At 38.6% G+C, this 16,613-nt stretch overlaps 7 protein-coding genes across 8 annotated transcripts; all 7 read left to right on the top strand.

Moving 5' to 3' along the window:
- The first annotated feature begins 168 nt into the window (after positions 1–168).
- On the top strand, positions 169–4,137 carry LOC141317071 (caspase activity and apoptosis inhibitor 1-like). 2 transcript variants are annotated; one of them, XM_073832896.1, is made up of 5 exons: positions 169–344; positions 1,411–1,495; positions 1,628–1,676; positions 1,751–1,815; positions 2,673–4,137. In XM_073832896.1, the coding sequence occupies exons 1-5, from the start codon at positions 258–260 to the stop codon at positions 3,059–3,061; spliced, it is 675 nt and encodes a 224-aa protein (XP_073688997.1). In that variant the 5' UTR covers positions 169–257; the 3' UTR covers positions 3,062–4,137. The 2 variants fall into 2 exon arrangements, with proteins under 2 accessions (XP_073688997.1, XP_073688996.1); XM_073832895.1 differs by having other exon boundaries at positions 2,667–4,137.
- A 1,433-nt stretch (positions 4,138–5,570) lies between these two features.
- On the top strand, positions 5,571–6,194 carry LOC141317070 (histone H1-like). Its single transcript, XM_073832894.1, has one exon. It carries the CDS (start codon positions 5,574–5,576, stop codon positions 6,192–6,194), a length of 621 nt encoding a protein of 206 aa, XP_073688995.1. The 5' UTR covers positions 5,571–5,573.
- A 486-nt stretch (positions 6,195–6,680) lies between these two features.
- LOC141317072 (histone H2A-like) lies at positions 6,681–7,247 on the top strand. Its single transcript, XM_073832897.1, has one exon. The coding sequence runs from the start codon at positions 6,686–6,688 to the stop codon at positions 7,070–7,072; it is 387 nt and encodes a 128-aa protein (XP_073688998.1). The 5' UTR covers positions 6,681–6,685; the 3' UTR covers positions 7,073–7,247.
- Positions 7,248–10,362: 3,115 nt separating this feature from the next.
- LOC141317069 (histone H3-like) lies at positions 10,363–11,397 on the top strand. The gene is made up of 2 exons (XM_073832893.1): positions 10,363–10,492; positions 11,117–11,397. Exons 1-2 carry the CDS (start codon positions 10,363–10,365, stop codon positions 11,395–11,397), a joined length of 411 nt encoding a protein of 136 aa, XP_073688994.1.
- Positions 11,398–12,985: 1,588 nt separating this feature from the next.
- Positions 12,986–13,297, top strand: LOC141317076 (histone H4). Its single transcript, XM_073832899.1, has one exon. The coding sequence runs from the start codon at positions 12,986–12,988 to the stop codon at positions 13,295–13,297; it is 312 nt and encodes a 103-aa protein (XP_073689000.1).
- A 1,130-nt stretch (positions 13,298–14,427) lies between these two features.
- LOC141317073 (histone H2B-like) lies at positions 14,428–14,846 on the top strand. Its single transcript, XM_073832898.1, has one exon. It carries the CDS (start codon positions 14,428–14,430, stop codon positions 14,800–14,802), a length of 375 nt encoding a protein of 124 aa, XP_073688999.1. The 3' UTR covers positions 14,803–14,846.
- A 1,154-nt stretch (positions 14,847–16,000) lies between these two features.
- On the top strand, positions 16,001–16,312 carry LOC141317077 (histone H4). Its single transcript, XM_073832900.1, has one exon. The coding sequence runs from the start codon at positions 16,001–16,003 to the stop codon at positions 16,310–16,312; it is 312 nt and encodes a 103-aa protein (XP_073689001.1).
- The last annotated feature ends 301 nt before the right edge of the window (positions 16,313–16,613 follow it).

The raw sequence follows: 16,613 nt of genomic DNA, 5'->3' as shown, positions 1-16,613 counted from the left end.
GACATGGACATTTTTGTCCATTTTGAACTTATGAACTTTTTTTTTTGACGCACAAGGGTTAAATCCTAGTATGTTAATGACTTAAAACACATTTTTTTTCGTTTTTTGTTTTTTGTCAGGCTGAAATGTTGTCCTGTGTGAGTAATGTCTGCTAAATATGACAGGAGCCAGAACATCCGCAGGTTCCTCAGGAGCCCAGTGATCAGGAGGAGGGCGGACTGGACCTGAACAAGATCTTCAAACCCATCAGCTCCTACATGCAGGACCGCAAGGAGATGCTGGAGCAGTGTTTCCATGTGCTGGGAGACCAGAAACTCACAAAGATGCTTCCGGATGAACTTAAGGTACCTTTATTGGGCTGGCATTCATAATTATACCACTGACATCAGATGAGCCTGGATGTGATTATATTATCGGCTCACATTAGAGACAGATCCATGATACAGCTGTCAGGTCTGCGTTTAATGCATTAATAATGAACAACCAACGAAAACACTAGTCATGGAAACACAACTATGATCAGTTAGATGTCAGTTTATGGAGTCAGCCTCTGTGTTGTTCTCTTAAAAATTAGTTTAAACTGACAATTAAACTTTTTTAATTATTTGTTTATCTGATTTGTATTTGTTTATCTCAGTTGAATTATTAATCAGTTATATTTCCCTTCACTTACACTTATTTTCCAGTTTATCTTTACAAAATAACTGTCTTCTGAGTAACAAATGCAGTATACAAACAGTACAAATACAGATTTACACAATTAAGTTCAACAAATGTTGCACTTTCTTTTTTTTTCCCTTAGGCAGATGTTAATTTTAAAGAAATTATTGGTCTCATGGTCAAAAAATATTAATTTAATAATCCAAAAAAAACAAAACAAAACAAAAACATGTATCTATACAAGGTGTTTTATATAGTACACAAACCTTTTTTTTTTTTTCATTTTAAAGGTAATTTAAACCTCAAGCTTATCATTCTTTTTTTTTTTTTTTTTTTTTTTTTTTTAACAATGGGATTAAATTATGGACCAAACTTAATAATAATAAAAAAAAAATAGTTGTTTAACTTGATTATTTAAAAAGAAAATGTGCTTGAAATTTCTGTTACTAAATAGTTTTTTGTGTCATACTTGCATGGATGCTATATAAAACTACAATATAGGAACAACCATAGATTTTCTTTGGCAAAAAAAAATAAAAAAAATTGTCTTTGTGTGGATAAAAAAAGCCAAAACATTGATACAAATCTTAAACATGCATCTCTTTCTCAAATTAAATAACTTAAAAAGTGACAGTGGAGACGTTTGTTGAAAAGATTCCTGTTGAAAACGTCTTGTTTTTCTCCTGGTCACATGTCTTAGATGGAGTGTTTTGATTGGCTGTTGTAATAAAGGCCTGTTGTTTCCTGCAGGACTGTTCGTTTAGTGAGATTCAGAAACTGTGCTGGGATCAGCTGCAGCAGCTCTCTGAGATTCATCTGATGGAGATTTTGGAGGGTAAATCTCAAATTCAACTTTAGTCTGTGTCTGAGCAAACAAATACAAAACTGCTCATTGTCTTTTCATCATTGGTCTGGTATCATTGTATTATGTGTGATTAAGGGTTTATTATTGTGTTTGTTTGTAAAGGTAAAGAGTTATCATTTGGACCTGAAGAGAAGACTATTCTTGACAGCCAGTAAGTCAAAACTCTCTCAATCTTTTATTAAACAAAGAATAAACTTTTGATAAAGTGTTGATGAATGTCTACAGGCAGGACAGTATTGTGGACTCCACTTCATCTCTGAGAGAAAATCCTGAAACTGAAGAAAAGCAAGGTAAGTAACTCATTATAGATGTAGAGTATTATTTCTGAGTGTTTTAAGGCGAGACGCTGCAGGTGAATGGTGTAAAAAAATAAAAATAAACTAATAGTTATCACCTTAAATACCTAGTTAATTGATTACATTGATAATTGCAAACATGTTTTGTATTACAAGTTTTCTAAAATGTTAGATTTAAGTATGCAAATTACGCATTATTTAATTAAATATACATTAAATTGCATACAATTATAGTACAAAAATCTGAACACTGGATGAAGTCAGTTTCAATTTTTTTTTTTTTTTTTTTTTTTTGACATATTAGAGTCAAATGTTTTACCCATTTTGGAAATCTAATTTTTGTATCTCTATAGCTCAGAAAATACATAAAACAGACAGAAAACAATGTATTTTCAAATGTTTTGGGGGGAAATAAAATGTTGTATATATTCAAGCAAATTATATATGAAAAAATCCCTCTGTAAAAGCGTTCAGGATATAGACAGGAATAAAAATGTAAAGTTCAGTGTGTGTAAGAGCTGCTGAAGTAGAGATTTATGGCTCAGTGTTGGAGGAAAAAATAAAAATAAAAAAATATATATATATTGAAAAACAGCCTTTAAAAATCTGTATTGTAGTTTAAATCTATTGACACAAATAGATAAAGTGCTATAAAAGAAACACTCAACAGTGTTGTTTGGATGTTTTCTTTCCACTAGTCTGAAAAAAAAAAATACTTTATGAAAAACCAAAAAGCCCAAAATCTCAAACTTGTCAGGTGCATGAAAAACAGCGTTTCTGCCTGCAGAGTCTCCTCTTAATGAGAGTAAATCAGGTTTGGATGTAAATGTGTTTCTGTGTGTGAGGCTCAGGTTCTGGAGAAGACAGTGACGTTCTCAGCATCAACGCAGAAATTGACGACAGTGACATCGAGGGTCATAAAGTGGTCAAAGCTGAAGAATCGACGCTCGAAGAAGAAGCTCTGCCTCCCATCGCCGCCGTTCAGCCGTCCGAACCCAAAGTGGAGCTTCAGCAGGACATCGACAGAAGCGTGAGTGAAATCCTGGCTCTGACGTCTGACTCTGAACACAAAGATCTGAAGGAGGCGTCTCTGGATAAACCATCCGCTCAAGAGAAAGCTCCTGCGGCTCCAGCGAAGCAGCCTTCGACTCAACAGCTGGAGTTACTGGAGCTGGAGATGAGAGCCAGAGCCATCAAAGCGCTCATGAAAGCCAGTGAGATCAAGAAACACACAAACTGATGAACCTGGAGATTTGGGCTCAACGTGTGATAAAGACTGTCTATGGACAATTTGGCTCAAAACTCCCGAATCACTTGAAAAATGTTCCTCTGTTTGTCCACACTTTCAGTTCCTAATATTTCAGCAAATGGTTGCTGTGTATCCAGAAATTTAAGGCTAGGGTTAGGTTATTTAATGGTCCGTTTTTGCATTGTTTATGGGTTAGGGTTAGAAGTGAAGGAGAATCTACACATTTTTCAAATATAATGTATAACTACCATTTTTGTTTCCTAAATGTTAATAATGTAATGTTAACATATCTGTATAACGACTTTCACATGAGCAATGCTATAGTCCAAACAGTTCAACATCCAGCATTAAAAACATTAGAAATTCCAAAACATAGTACAGACTGCATTGAACTGAAGACAGCTGCCGTGTTAGTATGATAATTTGAAGATATGTAGGTTTGACTTTACTTTTAGTGACCTTGTATATTCTCTATCAGGTTTGATTAGAAAACGTGATTGTAAAAACAGCCATCCATTCATCTTGAATATTCTGTATTATTCTGTGATTAAAAATAATAATAATAATCTGATTTGCTGACCCTGGTGAAAAAAACAGCTAAAACCAGCCTAGGTTGGTTGGCTGGTTTTAGCTGGTCATAGCTGGAAGGCAGGCTGGTTTTAGAGGGGTTTTGGCCACTTTTCCAGCCTGGTCAGCCTGGGAATCCACCAGCTAAAACCAGCTTAAACCAGCTAAGACCAGCCAACCAGCCGAGGCTGGTATTAGCTGTTTTTTTCAGCAGGGGAGGTCACTGATGTTTGTTTTCTAATTTTACAACTTGTAAGATTATAGCAGTAAATTGCATTGCAGTGTTTTAATTCACACATGAATATTGACTACCTATTACAAATGTTTCTTTCTGTATTCATAAGGATTCATTTGTAAGTCTGTGAAGTTGTTCATATGTAAATAATTTACGTTTTAGAGTTATGTCAGTATTGTACGTTTCAGTCTCTATGCAAACGCCCAGGTAAATGTACATTTGGTCCACGCTTCATGTAAAAAAAATAAATGCTTAATACTTAAGAGATCACTCTGATATATACTGTCAATTGTATTTTATTCTCAGTGAAACATTTTATATTTATTTTTTTCTCTGCAGAGTTCATGGATTATCGTATGAATGCTGTCTTCTGATAAAATAATCTAAATGGCCTTTTTCCAATGACAGTGGAAATGCTCAACAGTGCCCCCCAAAAAAACTTCAACAAATCATGTGATAATATTTAGTGTGATTATAGTTTAATTTTACTGATTTAACTGCTCAACTAAGTAACTGTGGGAAGAAATAGATCTCTGTCCTCAAATGTCACATCCAGGACAACATTTTAAATCTTCAACTACTTTCAGTTATAATATAGTTCAGTCATGGTACATGGCCCTGTTCAGCCATTTTCAGGGGCATGTAGAGGATGTGTTAGCAAAGAGAGAAAACTGTTACAAATATTGTTTATAACGCTGCTGGTAGGTCTAAGTTAAAATAATTGTAAGTTAAGAGTTACAGTATTGTATTGACTTCAAGCAAAACAATATACAGCTAAACTAAACCAAATTATGTCTCATTGTCATTAAATAGAGACTTTATTAAAACAATAATAAAGCAGAGATGCCAGGCTGACCATCTGAATTGGTCTCTGTACAGACTTCAATCTTTATACAGTTTTATCACTCACTGTCCAATGTGTTATTCCACGTATTTTCCACAATTATTTGTTAGCTTTCTTGTCTTTAACTGCAGAATTCAATCTGCTATTCTGTCTCTATAAGATAGACATTACATTTAGCCTTCTCTAGGTGCATATACATCACATATGAGTGCTCAGGGTTTTAAACACGTTATTCATTATTGCATCTCCTGTGCTTGTGTTTGTAGCTTGACAGAATAACATTGTAATATTCAATTCTAGCATAGTGTTTCAAATACAGTAGGTTGCAAGACCCAAAATGGGACTGTTACCTCTGTCTTAAGTTTTTGTTTTGTTTTGGTTATTAGTTTATTAGTTTTATCGTAAGCCTATATTTTGTTTCTAACAACAGCACCCTTAGTACTCGCCATTATATATTTTATACAGTTTAGAAATAAAATCACGTTTCAAATGTTTGTTAAACACACAGAGGACGAGGTTAAATGTTTTATTGGCTTTGACAAAGCCTGATACTCGCCTTGGATTTGATCTGAAGGTGGCAGAATCAACATTTCTCTGTCGTGTATTTCACTTTCCAAACGCCCAAAGCCTCTATTTGGTATTGACCTTGTTTTTACTGCATCAAACTATTTTACCATTTCAGTTTTGGCCAAAATGTAAGTGAAGAAAACACAAGCGTGAGTGGCTGGTGGAGGCACAGAGACAGCGAGCGGGGGAGGTTGAGTCTATACGGTTCTCATGTACTATTGAAGAGCGCAGCGCCGATCGTTCTATAGTCATTGCGTAGTGTTTGAAAGACTGCAGATCCGCTCAGAGAAATGGCAGAAACCGCCCCAGCACCGGCCAAGTCGCCCAAGAAGAAGTCTGCTGCGAAGGCCAAGAAAGCAGGTCCAGGCGTCAGCGACCTCATCGTCAAAGCCGTGTCCGTATCCAAGGAGAGGAGCGGTGTGTCCCTCGCCGCCTTGAAGAAAGCTCTCGCTGCCGGCGGCTACGATGTGGAGAAGAACAACTCCCGCGTCAAGATCGCCATCAAGAGCCTGGTGACTAAAGGCACCCTGGTGCAGGTCAAAGGGACCGGTGCCTCCGGCTCCTTCAAGCTCAACAAGAATCTAAGCGAGACCAAGAAGAAACCCGCCAAGAAAGCTGCTCCTAAAGCCAAGAAGCCCGCGGCCAAGAAACCCGCTGCTGCCAAGAAGCCCAAGAGCGCAGCGGCAAAGAAGCCCGCCGCTAAGAAATCGCCCAAGAAGGCCAAGAAACCCGCCGCTGCTGCCGCTAAGAAGGCGACGAAGAGCCCTAAGAAGGCCAAGAAGCCAGCAGCGCCCAAGAAAGCAGCAAAGAGCCCCAAAAAGGCGAAGGCAGCCAAATCCAAGGTGGCCAAGCCCAAAACCACCAAGCCTAAAGCCGCCAAGCCTAAAAAGGCAGCTCCCAAGAAGAAATAAAAATCTACTATTTTTTACTCCCCAACGGCTCTTTTCAGAGCCACCCACAAACTTCAAAAACAAGAGCAAACTCGGTTGATCTGCGGTTTTAATTTTTGTTTTAAAACCGCAGTGCATCTGAGTGTATCTCAAGCAATGTTTTACGTGGTGACTGAATTCAGAAAAGCCACGTAGTTATTCACATACATTCATATTAACAGATTTAATAGAACATTGATCTTAATTTAACGTTGGAATTTACATTTACTCCGTCACAATTTCTTTATTTTTTTTATCAAGTGTTGTTTCTTAAAAGTCTAAAATGTTGCACAATCCGATCGCCAGCTGTGGGGGTGTGGCTTTGCCGATCGCGGTGTTGGAGGGAAGATCAGTGATTGGTTTAAAAACTTACAAAGCTCTAAACCAATGGGCGACTGGCACACTCTTTTAAAAGAGTAAAGCTGCCGTCATAGGTTTATCATTTCTGCTTTACAAACGTAGAACAACCAACCATGAGCGGCAGAGGCAAAACCGGTGGCAAAGTGAGAGCCAAGGCTAAGACTCGTTCCTCCAGGGCAGGGCTGCAGTTCCCCGTCGGTCGTGTTCACAGGCTTCTCCGTAAAGGGAACTACGCCGAGCGCGTTGGTGCCGGTGCTCCCGTCTATCTGGCGGCTGTGCTCGAGTATCTTACCGCTGAGATCCTGGAGTTGGCTGGAAACGCCGCGAGGGACAACAAGAAGACCCGTATTATTCCCCGTCACCTGCAGCTGGCGGTACGCAATGATGAGGAGCTCAACAAACTTCTGGGCGGAGTGACCATCGCTCAGGGTGGCGTGCTGCCCAACATCCAGGCTGTGCTTCTGCCCAAGAAGACCGAAAAACCCGCCAAGACTAAATAAACGGATTCAAGTCTGTTTTCTGAACTTCAAAGGCTCTTTTAAGAGCCACCCATTTTATCCGACAGAGAGCGATTTTCTTTTTTGTTGTCAGTAGCATAAAATAAATGTTTGAAAGAAATTTAAACGATATCAGTTAAAATTTAAGTGGATTGTAACAAAATTATCATAATAGCCACGATGTGTGGCTAGAGGTTATGAATGGGTAATTTAGAGAGCTTTATTCGCCATATGTGCACATGAAAACATGTTTTTTTTTTGTGGTTTTCATAAATTCTGGGTACATAAATAGAATAGGAATAGAAAAGGGTTTAAGTCAAGATCAGTAGGTTTGTGTACAAATGTGAGTTTATGTACTGCATGTATAAGTGCAAATAAAAAAAAAAAGAATTTACGTTGTTGGTATCGAGTATTGCCTCGTGTGGCATTAACACCACAGAGTACTGAATTATGGGTTACAACATTTTACAACATTACATTTATGATATAAATAAATGTTAGTGTCCAGATTAAGTGGTTTTATATAGTCGGTAACGTAATTTTAATGACACCCAATTAACGAATAATTCAGAATTTAGCAAACAGAACAAGTGATTTTGAGCGGGTAACTCAAACAGTTCTTCTTCTTCTTCTTCTTCTTTGAATGTTTTATGGCAGTTGGCAAACCAGATAGATGGTGCATTTACCGCCACCAACTGGACAGGAGTGTGGAGCGCTGATTGGGAGTTAGCGAGAAAAAGGGGAGGAAAAAAAAACTTCAGTATTCGCCTTATTCACCTCGAACGTTCCATCGAGCCTGAGGGGTACACTAACCACTTCCGGGAGTTCTCACAACGCGATTCCTTACACTACCGTTGTCAACAAGCAATGGCAACATGCACCTAGCCCTGTCTGGCTTTGATAATTTGAAACAAGATAATATTTGAGTAGATATCAATGAAGCTTATGTGATATTAAATCAACTACAGATAACATGTTAATTTGATAAAATCAACATGTTATTTTCAATTAGACCGGGAATGGTGCATTGTTGATATAAACTCATAATGAACATTTAGCAAGTTGGTTTAACTGTGGCACTGCTCTGCGAACTGAACAATTTGTCCACTTAGCATTATGACACCTGTATGTTGTACGGTGCCTCATTTTTCCGCACCGAGGGAAAATGCCTAGCCCTCACAAATAGGCGTGCTGGGCTCCTAACTGTCGATTAAATACATGTTAAGTGTTAAACAAAATTTAACACAGTACACAGATTCAACAACTCCATATCACAGCTAAACTTAAATCAAATCCAACTTTATTTATATAGCACTTTTCATACAAAAGTAGCACAAAGTGCTTTACAAGATAAAAGAAATATTAAGTATATTAAAATCTTAACACACCCAAGTATTATCTGATTATAATAATAATACATTTTATTTTTAAAGCGCTTTCAGGACACCCAAGGTCGCTAATAATCATACTCTCCATGTCGTTACAAGCAGAAACAGGTAACATAGATTAGCGTCCATTCATGCCTTCAATGTCTTGGATAAAACCTTCGATCCAGTTACTGTAACGTTATCCCTTAATTAATACTGCCCGGGGGATGTAGCAGTCGGTACTGGCCCACTGCTCCACATTTTGTATCGTTAATTCGGGCAGCCTGGAAAGATTGGTGGTCCACACTGAAGTTTCCATTGCAGCTGAATCTCTGAAGATTGGATGCGCGTCAGTCAAACTTCCGGGTTTGTGTACCCCTCAACGGCGTTCGAGTTTTCAAAATGGCCGCCAGGTGAATAAGGCGAATAAATCTATATTCTGTGGAACAAGCCGGTTTCTCTGAGGAAAGACATTAATACATTACAGACCCTAGAGTCTTTCTGTGCGTTTTTTTTAATATATTTGTTACTGTCATTTCCTTAATTCCTGCATTGCTTAGTGATTCTGAAAAGTCCTTTATTTCCCTATTGTACTTCGTACACTGAATCAGTACATGTCCAACTGTTTCTGGTGATCCACACTGTGCACAGATACCAGATTCTCTTTTACCTATGGTGTATAATGTGTAATTAAGGGATGTGTGCCCTATTCGAAGTCTAGTAATGATAGAGTCCTTTCTACTTCCATAGATATTTCTCTCAAAATCCACTTCATTTTGAATATTATATAAATGTCTCCCTTTTCCCTCGTTATCCCAGCTCTTTTGCCATATTCTGTTTAAAGCTGATTTAATTATTCCCTTAATTTCCATTTTACTTAAAGGAATATTGATATCTATCTCAGCGCGCTTTAGAAACTTATTGGCTAAATGGTCCACTTCTTTATTGCCTTCTACCCCCACATGTGCTGGAACCCATAAGAAGGAAATGCTCACTCCAATTCTATATAATCTGTAGAGATGTTGTAAGATTTCACAAATGAGATCTTGCCTAGATGCCGATTTTCCGCTGATTAAACTCATCAGAGCTGAGTATGAATCAGAGCAAACTACCACACGCACTGGATGAACTTCTTCTACCCACTCTAGAGCCGTTAATATCCCAATGACCTCTGCTGTGTATACTGAGGCATGATCTGTAATTATTTTTCCAATACTGTGCTTGATATGGGGAATGAAAACTGCTGCTGCTACACGGCCAGATTCTGGATTCTTTGATCCATTGGTAAATATTTGAATATTATTGTAATATTTCTGAAGTAGATGTTGATTTACTACCATATCCTTTGGTATCCAGACTTCCTTTGATCTCAGTTTGTTTTGCAATGACAGATCTACATCTGGTTTGGGAAAAAAACATGGAGGAATTGAAGGTATTACCACCGTAGGACTAATGTTTATTTTAGATATTCCTATTTCCTGGGCTTCTTTTTCAGCATTCCATCCAAAGCTATTTATTTGCTTTTTCTCGTGTTCCCAACTTTTCTCTAAAACTCTTTTTACTGGATGATTTTCTATGTGTCCCTTAACTGTACTCCAATAGGTCATTTTTAGTTTTAGTCTCCTAATTTCCAGGGGCATTTCCGTCATTGCTACCTGTATTGCTGGAATAGAGGATGTTTTGAATGCTCCACAGCATATCCTTAAAGCTTGAGACTGGACAATATTTACTCAAACAGTTCACGTTTGAAAACAGGAAATGTACAGTCATTGGCTAGCAGTCATGCGCAGACGTCACACATCAGCCAATCACAATGCTGTGCAAATGTGTGGTCCTATGAGCTCGTGGCGCACAAAGCTTTAAAAACAGAAGAGCAAACTAGTATATTCAACGCTTTCAGAACGGAGAAAGAAGTACATCACAGCGATGGCAAGAACCAAGCAGACCGCTCGTAAATCCACCGGTGGCAAAGCCCCGAGGAAGCAGCTCGCTACCAAAGCCGCCCGCAAGAGCGCCCCAGCCACCGGCGGCGTCAAGAAGCCTCATCGTTACAGGCCCGGGACCGTGCAGTGTTGCCAGACGTACGATAATTATCGTATTTGTACCATAATTTTGACCTCTGTACGATGTACGATCAATAATACCACACTGTACGATAATTTCAGAATTTTGTGACACCATGGTCGTTGTAATTATAGAGCTTCTATTCTCAAAGATCTAGCTGTGTGGATCCTACGTCTACCTTTATGATTGTGAGGAGACGTGAACATGGCGTTACGCATGTCTTTCATCCAATCTTACGTCTTCTCAACCAATCATCGTGGAGAATGGCGCTCTCTCACGAGCACAAGTTAACGTTCCTGTCGCACTTAGGTCAGTTGTTTCAAAACTGAGGTTGTTAATTTAACAATAAAGTATACAAAATGAGTGCTGAAAAGGATAAATAGCTGTAACATCTAGATTAATAGCTGTACTGTATTTTGAACGTTTGACGCGGGTAAGATAATTAGTTTAGCATTGCAATAAGGTATAGAAAATGAGTGCTGAAAAAGAGAAATAGCTGTAACATCTAGATAAATATCTTTATTTTGAACGTTTGACTCGAATACGATAATTTTATCCCAAATACGATAATTTTGAGCTTCTGGTACGATACTTAGACATTTCCAATCTGGCAACACTGGGACCGTGGCTCTCCGAGAGATCCGTCGTTATCAGAAGTCTACTGAGCTGCTGATCCGCAAACTACCTTTCCAGCGTCTGGTCCGAGAAATCGCTCAGGATTTCAAGACTGATCTGCGCTTCCAGAGCTCCGCTGTCATGGCTCTGCAGGAGTCCAGCGAGGCTTATTTGGTCGGTCTCTTTGAGGACACCAACCTGTGCGCCATCCACGCCAAGAGAGTCACCATCATGCCCAAAGACATCCAGCTGGCCCGCCGCATTCGCGGAGAGCGCGCTTAAACCCGCAGCCGCTCTCTCAGCCCCGTTAAACCCCAAAGGCTCTTTTAAGAGCCACCAAAATTACACTAAAAGAGTGTTTTCTCTATAATCCTGAATGTAAGTCAAAGGAAGTAATAGTACATCCTGGTAGAGTTGTTACGTTCGCGAACGAACCGATTCTTTTGAACAGCTCATAAACATGAACGATGGGAGCCGAGTCGCGGCTGGGGGGATTTCACACAGATGCACACAAATTAGCTTCTCCGCGAGACAGAACAGTTACAGGGGGAGGGGCGCACCCAGCGCAGGGATGCTACTGCCTTTTCACTAAAAGCGGTTTTGCACAGACATTCATTGCAGCCCACTTTGTTATTGTTCATTTAAGACTTGAATGGGCTGATGTCCTATTTGCAAAGTTTACAGTAGTAATAGTAGACATTTCCATTTTATTTATTCAAATTTTATCTACAGTATATATTTAAAACTAAGTATTTTTTTTCTATCAAAATCTTATTGTGTGATAATGTTCTTGTGTGGAGGTGTTTGTAGTAAAAGCTGTTTTGCACAGAAATTCATTGTAGCCAGCTTTGTTTGTGTTGTTTATTTGTGAGTAGGTATTGTATGAATAACATAAGTCAACGTAGCTTTCCACATACACACACACACACACACTTTGTACTAAAGGTAAATCCAAAATAGTGATGTCACTGTCTAAGCAGAGGGATGTTGTGCAACCCTATGGAATATAGTTCACACATGACAAATGAGGTAATACTCAATATTTCAGAATAATTCAAACTCAGATATTGGTGTGTGTGATATCTGAGTTTTAATTATTTGACTACAAATCTCACCTCATCATTCCTCCTAGTGATTATTTCCAGGATAAACTGAGATGCCCCCAAGCTGGCTTCTTAAAACTGACTAAATATTTAAAAAGAGCCAAAGAGCCTCTTTGAAAGGAACGGATCACCAAGATCCGGATCCCCTCGAAGAGCCATAAATCCCATCACAACATCCTGGAATTTTATGAATTTTGTCTCTTCTCTCTGCTGGTTCGCCATGACACCTACTTCTGCAGATGAATACTACTCAAGGACCATTCTTCTCATATACATGTGTACATAATACAGCCAAGTGGAATTACATGAGTTTAATAATTAATGTATTGTTGTAAATTGTCATGGTTAAAGTGCGTCATAAATGTATTTTGCTATGTTTAATGTGAAACATAACTGTTTCCTTATTGAAGTGGAATTTAGAACCACTAATTCAATGTTTGTCGTGTAGCTTTCCGTTTACTTTGGTGCGCGTTCCTGCAGATCAAATGGCAGAGTAAACATGTAAATATAAATATTATGCAGATATGATCTTATTTGTCAAATTAATCGTATAAAACGGGGTTTTTATTACGAAATAAAGGACAGACGTTAGACCAGGATTAGGGTTAAACCACATCGCTTCCTGCTTTAACTACGGGGGGGGGGGGTGAGCCATATGACGCGGGCTGGTTTCAGTTAGGTCCTGTAAGCAAATGTAAAAGGCCCACCCAAAACAGTTCGCACATATTAGTTTTCGTCGTTTGACCGGTTCGAATAGATTTTCAAACATGTCTGGAAGAGGCAAAGGCGGTAAAGGACTTGGAAAAGGAGGCGCCAAGCGTCATCGTAAAGTTCTCCGTGATAACATCCAGGGAATCACCAAACCCGCTATTCGTCGTCTCGCTCGCCGCGGCGGAGTCAAGCGTATCTCGGGTCTGATCTACGAAGAGACCCGCGGTGTGTTGAAGGTGTTCCTGGAGAACGTTATCCGTGATGCTGTCACCTACACCGAACACGCCAAGAGAAAGACTGTCACCGCTATGGACGTTGTGTACGCGCTGAAACGACAGGGACGCACCTTGTATGGCTTCGGCGGTTAAATGTCTTAAGCCAGAAAGAAAAAGAAAAAAACTATAAATCCAACGGCTCTTTTAAGAGCCACCTATACTGTCACGTAAAGAGTCAATGTTGACGTAAAGTTGCAGTTTTGTTTTAGATGGAACCCGACAAAAGCTATATTTGATAAATCCATACAAACAAAGAAACCATGGGAAACATTAAACTTACCTGATAAGTGTTTTTCTCCTTTTTTCAGTGCGTTCATAAGGGCTAATTTTGTATGGAATATACTTGACAAAAAGTGTGGGAGTTTTTCTTTGACGTTTTATGGCGGTTGGCAAACCAGCTTTAGATGCATATGCCGCCACCCACTAGAATGAAGTGTGGACTAGCGCATTGATGTTAAGGGAAAACTAAAAAAAAAAAAAAAATTTTAAGATATTTAAATAGAACGTGAAACATGTCTATAGTTGCGTCTTTATTAATTTGTGAGTTCTGATTAATTTCTATATGAAGTGCTTCTTTAAGTTGTGGTCTTTCCTTATCATATCCTTTACATTTTATTAAAATATGTTCAACTGTTTCAGGAAAATCACATTTAACAGTCCAGACTCATGTTTTCCTGTCATATATGACTGATTAAGTGCAGTGTGTCCATTTTTAAAATGAGATATGCTGTCCTTCCTTCTATTCCCCCAAAAAACGTTTAAAATTATATAAATGTCGTCCTTTATTCTCACCATGCCAAACTTGAGCCATGTGTTGTTGTTGTTGTTTTTTTTTTCTTTCTTTTTTTTTTTTCATTTCTAGTTTACTCATTGCTACTTTAATCTCTGTCTGGATGTTTTAATTTTTTTTAACTTTTTTCCACTTAATTTTCTTCTATTCCTATTTTGCAGGTATCCATACAAAATATATATATTTGTATTCTGAACAAACTGGTGTAGTTCAAACATGGAGCGGTGGGTGGGCCTATCATTTCACCGCCTGTGATTGGTCCTTTTTCCGCTTAAGATTGTCCAATCACATACGAGTTTCTGGGTTTGGTCTATGAAAACAGGCAATCAGAGGTTCTACATCTGTTTAAAATTAGCATAGAAAAGCGAATAAATACCTTTGTGCCGCTCACGCTCTCCATTGATTTGTGAGATTTCGATCACACAGCGTTATCATGCCTGAACCAGCGAAGTCCGCTCCTAAGAAAGGCTCCAAAAAGGCCGTCACTAAGACCGCAGGGAAAGGAGGAAAGAAGCGTAGAAAGTCCAGAAAGGAGAGTTACGCCATCTACGTCTACAAAGTCCTGAAGCAGGTCCATCCTGACACCGGTATCTCTTCCAAGGCGATGGGAATCATGAACTCTTTCGTCAATGACATCTTCGAGCGCATCGGTGGAGAAGCGTCTCGTCTGGCTCACTACAACAAGCGCTCCACCATCACTTCACGAGAGATCCAGACCGCTGTGCGTCTGCTGCTGCCCGGTGAACTGGCCAAACACGCCGTGTCTGAGGGCACCAAGGCCGTCACCAAGTATACCAGCTCCAAGTAGATCTCTCCGCAAACTCACACAAACCCAAAGGCTCTTTTAAGAGCCACCCATCTTCTCCTTAAAAGAGTTTATTTAATGCTCTGATGTACAATGTTACTTATACAAAATAAAATATGAAAATCTTGCATGTGGAAAAGCATGTTTGTTTTGTGTTAACCCATTTACTTAAGAGTTCTTACTGTTTTACGTTAGAAATATCCATATGATGTCCTACTGATATATAAGTGTTGATATCCTTTTATGGGCTGTCACAATTGTGACCAGTGAGATAATGTGTACTGAATCAACATTTCTGTAGTCATAAAAAATATATATATATATTTTAATTTTAAACTGTTTGATCACATTCTGGGGTTATTATGCATAAAAATTAATTAATTTAAAAAAACGTATTCAACACTGATAGGAATAATTAAATAAAATAACACACAAATTACAAAAAAAATACAACTGTGAAAACATTTGAAAATTACTTTTAAAAAAAATCATATCAGATGTGTATATTAGTGCTACCATTATTACAATTTTATACAAACTTATTTGTAACATCTGAAGTTTTAATTGAGTGCAGTACTTTGTCATTGCAACATTTTAGTGCGGTCTTCACTGACAACTACAATTGGATTTATATGTATACCTAATTTCACGGTTATCCCACTGGTCACGTTTACTCATTCTATGACAATTTGTATAATAGTATTAATTAGACACTTTAAAGATATTGTGTACCAAAATAATATTTGTCATATCTTTATGTTAACACTTTACTAGCCTTTCATTTTGGAGCTTTGATGCAGCCATTATCTTCTCAAGGTGCAAACAGGACTTAAACTTCTCTGGTCATGTGACAGTTTGCACTAACCATGTAAAAATGCACATTAATTGAGACTATATATTTATAAATAAAAACCGGTCACAATTGTGATTGGTGGAATTAAATTGGTTAAATTAATTATGTCCGTATATTTATGTAAATATTAAATTATGTACAATAATAGTAAAACAATAATTTGTAAATGACAGGCTTTGTTAGACTAGGGTTAAGGTTAAACGTATTGTTTCGTGGTCTAGCTAAAAGAGGGGGGAGGTGGAAGTCGCGCCGCGTTGGTTTCTCTTAGGTCCTTTAACCCTTTTTTTAAAAGGCCTGTTTCAGTTCGAAGGGCGTTTTCTCGTTGCTGAGACGAAAGAAGTTTTCTACATGTCTGGAAGAGGCAAAGGCGGTAAAGGACTCGGAAAAGGAGGCGCCAAGCGGCATCGTAAAGTTCTCCGTGATAACATCCAGGGAATCACCAAACCCGCTATTCGTCGTCTCGCTCGCCGCGGCGGAGTCAAGCGTATCTCGGGTCTGATCTACGAAGAGACTCGCGGTGTGTTGAAGGTGTTTCTGGAGAACGTTATCCGTGATGCTGTCACCTACACCGAACACGCCAAGAGAAAGACCGTCACCGCTATGGACGTTGTGTACGCGCTGAAACGACAGGGACGCACCTTGTACGGTTTCGGCGGTTAAACGTTTCCAATTTCGACAAATCTTAACCCAACGGCTCTTTTAAGAGCCATTCACGTTTCCACATAAAGAGCTGCTGTCCAAAATTGTGAAAATGTAATATAACTTGTTTAAACAAAATTGCTTCGTGCTTATGAATCATACACAAATGCAAGTTTGTTTTTTCGTTTTTCTTCAGAATGGGAAAATCTATTTTCAGTGATTTGCGGTTATCATGTACTTGAATGCACAAATTTTCCGATTTTTAAAGGTCGTGTATTTATACTTTGTTTTATGCAGTTTGATACTGGTTTGAAGTGTTCAG

Source organism: Garra rufa, unplaced genomic scaffold, assembly GCF_049309525.1.
Source record: "Garra rufa unplaced genomic scaffold, GarRuf1.0 hap1_unplaced_270, whole genome shotgun sequence".
NCBI classification, from domain to species: domain Eukaryota; kingdom Metazoa; phylum Chordata; class Actinopteri; order Cypriniformes; family Cyprinidae; genus Garra; species Garra rufa.
The sequence above is the reverse complement of the archived record's forward strand: the minus strand, read 5'-3'. Positions and strand labels throughout refer to the sequence as shown.

What these genes read in the sequence shown, in the direction of transcription:
- LOC141317071 (XM_073832895.1), top strand. Translation starts at nt 258, where the DNA reads ATGCAGGACCGCAAGGAGATGCTGGAGCAGTGTTTCCATGTGCTGGGA. An exon ending in TGCTTCCGGATGAACTTAAG is followed by an intron (nt 345 to 1,410) that starts GTACCTTTATTG and finishes TGTTTCCTGCAG; the next exon opens with GACTGTTCGTTTAGTGAGAT. An exon ending in AAGACTATTCTTGACAGCCA is followed by an intron (nt 1,677 to 1,750) that starts GTAAGTCAAAAC and finishes GAATGTCTACAG; the next exon opens with GCAGGACAGTATTGTGGACT.
- LOC141317070 (XM_073832894.1), top strand. Translation starts at nt 5,574, where the DNA reads ATGGCAGAAACCGCCCCAGCACCGGCCAAGTCGCCCAAGAAGAAGTCT.
- LOC141317072 (XM_073832897.1), top strand. Translation starts at nt 6,686, where the DNA reads ATGAGCGGCAGAGGCAAAACCGGTGGCAAAGTGAGAGCCAAGGCTAAG.
- LOC141317069 (XM_073832893.1), top strand. Translation starts at nt 10,363, where the DNA reads ATGGCAAGAACCAAGCAGACCGCTCGTAAATCCACCGGTGGCAAAGCC. An exon ending in GAAGCCTCATCGTTACAGGC is followed by an intron (nt 10,493 to 11,116) that starts CCGGGACCGTGC and finishes AATCTGGCAACA; the next exon opens with CTGGGACCGTGGCTCTCCGA.
- LOC141317076 (XM_073832899.1), top strand. Translation starts at nt 12,986, where the DNA reads ATGTCTGGAAGAGGCAAAGGCGGTAAAGGACTTGGAAAAGGAGGCGCC.
- LOC141317073 (XM_073832898.1), top strand. Translation starts at nt 14,428, where the DNA reads ATGCCTGAACCAGCGAAGTCCGCTCCTAAGAAAGGCTCCAAAAAGGCC.
- LOC141317077 (XM_073832900.1), top strand. Translation starts at nt 16,001, where the DNA reads ATGTCTGGAAGAGGCAAAGGCGGTAAAGGACTCGGAAAAGGAGGCGCC.